A 4,635-nucleotide genomic window follows, 5' to 3' on the forward strand; every position below is an offset into this window, starting at 1 on the left:
CCGTGGTTCGAAACCGACCTCTGGCCTCACGACTTTCACTGTTTAAGCTTGGGCGACCTGGCAGTATCTCATCCCTCGTGCTTCCTTATGGTGGCATGGCAGTTAGGCACTGAAAGGGTGTTACAGCTAAACGTTGCTGCTTACATGCAGGATCGATAGTCACTGGGAGGACCAGACGAGTTTTAAACTGCTTTTGGCCCTGTGTCATCAGAAACTACTGCCGGCGGCATATTCACATCTCGAGTAGTGTGAGGCCAGTTATTCGTGAAAGCAAATGGTGATGATACAGTCATCATTCTAATTTTTCAGCGGTAAAAACCGCATACAAATTGCACAGTGGTTATATCGGTGCTACTCGCATTCGAGGATGGGCACCGCGTGATCCCCACTGCGCCTGGTTGGAGACATTGCAAGATATGGCTGCCAACCGATGTCAGTGGCGTTCTTGTTGTTAGTTTCCATCCAGATCGCCTGAGTGAATGTCTGGAGGTGTAGGCACGTCGGATTGATTGTGGTAAGCTGGCGCTAGGTCCCTCCCCCGTCCACCTTTATTCTTTTCTTTACAATAAGGCTTTCAAATAAGTCATGGTTGTACGGCAGTGGAGCATCGGTGCTGAATACTGATGTCATGCCGTCGGTGATGATGGTGATGATGATGATGATGATGATGATGAGGATGATGACGATACATTCTTCACTTGTTGGCTCCAAGTGGAACTGCATTCTATTTGAGTCAACTGACTATCTTTTGGAACTAGGGGATCCACGAAGATTGCGAAACGGAGTGATCACTCATAACAGCTGTCAGACGAAACTAATCAATAATGAAATCCGAACTACGACAAGCAATAACAGGATAAGTTGGGAATGATCAATTCAAATGCAAAATGTCATACAAAAGCAAAACAAAAACATTTTTGTGCTTCGGCATTTCCTNCCCCCATCCACCTTTATTCTGCTTGTAGTGTGACAGATGAGGTGAATGCACGAATATGCAAGGCTCGGGCCGCGTTTGTCAATTTAGACGCCTATGGCGTCAAAGTGGCATACTCCTGAATCTCAAGGGACTTGTGTGTCAGGCTACAGTACGGGCTGTTTTATTGTTTTGCTGTGGTACTTGGTCTGATCGGGCAACGGACCTGAGACGTCTTCAGGTGTTCGACAATCGTTGTCTCAGAACCATAGCTCGTGTAGGCCGGTGTCGGCCAAACTATAATGGGATGGTTAGAAAGCGTTTTTCCGGTTGTGAAACGGGTACTTCCATTGTTATGTTCTTTTTGTGTTTCTGTAAGATATCAAACATTTAGTAATGTTTGTGTTTTCTGCGAATTTTGCGCCATCACATGGCATTTTCGGAAAATTCTGAAGATTTTGGCAGCTATTCAAGAAGACTTTGTTTTGAATGATAATTCGAAGTTTGTTTTAGGGTACAGAGTTTACTTTCAGAACATCGTCGCCTAGTTGAGTAACAGCGAACGCTAGAAGGTCTTCAAAACCCTGGTGTTCAAACTTTGCAATAGGAAAACGAAATCATTCTTGTCTTTAAAGAAGAGGAGAAGACGCGGGTTTCTTTGGACCAAAGTCTTTTAGTATGCACTTTGTACCCACAAAGTGTAAGCTCATGATTCCGGACATGTAGTCACTGACCACGCCGCTTACAACCTAGGGAAAGTTACTGGAAGTTGTGAAGCGTTTTACGTATCTTGAAAGTTGTATTAACTCTGCTTGTAGTGTGGCAGATGAGATGAATGCACGAATCTGGGAGGCTTTGGTCGCGTTTGCCAATTTAAGACGCCTATGGCGTCAAAGTGGCATACTCCTGAATCTCAAGGGACTTGTGTGTCAGGCTACAGTACGGGCTGTTTTATTGTTTTGCTGTGGTACTTGGTCTGATCGGGCAACGGACCTGAGACGTCTTCAGGTGTTCGACAATCGTTGTCTCAGAACCATAGCTCGTGTAGGCCGGTGTCGGCCAAACTATAATGGGATGGTTAGAAAGCGTTTTTCCGGTTGTGAAACGGGTACTTCCATTGAGGAATGTGTCCAGCATTACAAGCCGTGTTGGTTAGGCCATGCACTGTGCCTGTCGAACCATCGTTTACCGAAGAGTGCATTTATTCGCTCTCATTTGAGAGTGGCAGAAACAGAGGTGTGTGAAATAGAATATGAAACGTTTGGGCGCTGTTGGCACGACTCGCCTTCCAGGATAGGAACCGCATGATGCTGCTAATCGATGTCGGTGGCGTTTTTGTTGTCCGTTTCTATCCAGATTGCTTTAATGAATTTTTGGAAGTGTTGGCACCTGGGAACGATTGTGGTCAGCTAGCATTATTTCTCTTCCCGGTCCATTTTATCCATTACCTTACCATAAGGCTTTCAAATGGTTGCATGTCGGCGAGGCGTAACTGTTGAACAATGATGTCATGATGTCGATGATGATGAGCATGTTGAATTAAGTATCGGTGGTTTTTTTCGAGGGCTCCGAATAATCCCATATAATTTTGCTTGATCATCAAAAAGAAGAGTGATGCGCCAGTTCTTCAGACAAATGTCATAGGCATTCGAAAAAATGCTTTCTCCAATGTGCCGTTGATTAATCTGCGCGGCTCCTACCATTTCAGCAGTGTGATGAACATGTACAATTCCGTACCCAGTTCACGTGAGAAACGATTTTAAAAAGCAAGGTGCGGTTGCTATGCAAACGGAGAGATTGCACACAGTACCATTTGAAGCAGGGCGAAAGTTTGCACTGAGAAATCTGTTGACGTGTTGGTGAAAATCCCTAATCATAGAAGGTAGTAGTATGTTTGCGGGAGACGAACAGTTACAACTCGATAATTGTGAAGGAGAAGATGTCCAACGGGCTGGCAATTACTTGTTCCAACTGACGGGTGCTTTATCGTTCTGAGACTTCATAAGTGTTTGTTTATGCATAGGCAAGCAACTCAATACCGTCAGCAACGGAGTAACTACATTGTGATAAAGCAAAGGTCAGTGACAGATTTTGCATTCCAGAAAATATATACAAAGCTAAATTCCCAGGGATCCTTGGCACGAGACTCTGGCTTAGAGAGGAACACGATCTCTTGTGAATCACCTGATAAAGGTGTAACGGTGATATTACTGATGGAGAAGCATGCGAGTATTATGTTTTATTATAACTCCGCTTTGGGCCTCTTCAAAAGCGAAATCTGTCGCGGAATTTGTGGAGTTGGTTTGTAGCATTTGCTCGTACTTGAGCAGCAGTATCTGGGAAAGTTCAGGAAGACGCGTTCATGAGAGGATGGATGTTCAGGTTTTGTAAATAAGATGCAAATGAGAATTTTGCTTCCCTGTCCAATAGTCCGTAACTGGTCAGTTGGCATTTTCTAGTAAAGAAAAGAACTCCGATGGCCTTCCTCCTTTTCAAAGTAGAAATTTTAGTTGTGGGTTCTAATCGTTTTTCAGAACAGCAACGTCGAAAAGCGGCGTGGATTTTTTTTTGAGACAACGATGATCAATAGATTGAACTGAGGTTTAAGGCCCGAAACGAGACAAAATAGTCAGTTTTTGATTGACTGCCATGTTTTACACCCAGAGGGATGGGACAGAATAAACTTGGCCTTTTTTCCTTGAGCTACGTCATACCATTCGTGCAAATTTCACTCAAGCCCATTTAGGCCACAGAGGAAGTAGTCGAATCCATCGAACGACGCCATCAGATAAATGAAAATTTACTATATTGGTTCATTTGTAACAAAAGGACAAAAATCCGCTTTGCTAAACGCCATAACTTGTTCTCCTTCTCAAATAACTGTAAAATCCATGTGGACACCAAACGGAATTTCAGAAGAACGAGATGTTACATTATCTTTGGGTTTTATGTGATTTCCCAGGTATCAACAACCTTGTACCTCCTTGTAACTCACAATAAATCAGTTCTTTAGCGCTTCATTTCCACTGTTTTCATTTGGGATCGAACTGGAGTAAAAGTAAATGGAAGTACGTCTACATGAACTCTTCAAACCCCACTGTATGTAGTGAACATGAGGGCCGCTTTGCTAGTGGACTTCGTGTAGACAATCATTGCTGCATGCTTCAAGGAATCCAAACTACAGATATTGGTGTACATGTCCGATGTTAATAGTGCAGCTGACATGGCTGCTGTCTGTTCCTCACAGTGCATTGCACCTGGTGACCACCCATTAGGATAACCAATTCGACAATCTCCAAAGTTCCAAACCATGTACCCCATCCCAAGGTCCACCACCCTGCAAAGACAACTGAAATAAAACCGTGCATTTGTTTTTTATCAGTCTGATGTGTTTTATTGGTACCTGGGCTTGTGTTCGTGTACCTTAACAACTGTAGTAAAATTTCTTGTGTGGCCTTGCACGATTAATAATGCAAATGAGGCTAAAAACGATTGTCGTTTGCTTTTCAAGGTACCTAGTACACTGATACAGATGTAGATCCACCATCCCAAGTATCTGCACTTTTTCACTGCTAGCATTTTACAATGAATCTCGATACAATTTTTAAGATAGGTGTGACCCTATATGCTGGACTGTGGCCACCGAAATCTGGGTTTTTAAATAAACAGCCATTAGGCGGATGGATTCTAATAGTCCCACCCATTTACTTGACCCCTTTTGG

General features: G+C 43.4%; 2 protein-coding genes across 2 annotated transcripts in view; one reads left to right on the plus strand and one right to left on the minus strand.

Moving 5' to 3' along the window:
* The window catches only part of T265_00592 (hypothetical protein), a gene marked incomplete at both ends in the record, with an annotated part of 6,280 nt that extends 6,072 nt beyond the window's left edge, over window positions 1-208 (minus strand). The window contains one exon of the mRNA XM_009164420.1: window positions 145-208. Coding sequence (XP_009162684.1) covers window positions 145-208 — 64 coding nt within the window. The remainder of the gene's footprint in view (window positions 1-144) is intronic.
* T265_12586 (hypothetical protein) overlaps window positions 1-454 on the plus strand; it is a gene marked incomplete at both ends in the record, with an annotated part of 3,506 nt that extends 3,052 nt beyond the window's left edge. Inside the window, one exon of the mRNA XM_009164507.1 lies at window positions 310-454. Coding sequence (XP_009162771.1) covers window positions 310-452 — 143 coding nt within the window. The remainder of the gene's footprint in view (window positions 1-309) is intronic.
* Between the last annotated feature and the right edge of the window lie 4,181 nt (window positions 455-4,635).

The sequence above is a fragment of the Opisthorchis viverrini genome (genome assembly GCF_000715545.1).
Source record: "Opisthorchis viverrini unplaced genomic scaffold opera_v5_6, whole genome shotgun sequence".
In the NCBI taxonomy this organism is placed as follows: domain Eukaryota; kingdom Metazoa; phylum Platyhelminthes; class Trematoda; order Opisthorchiida; family Opisthorchiidae; genus Opisthorchis; species Opisthorchis viverrini.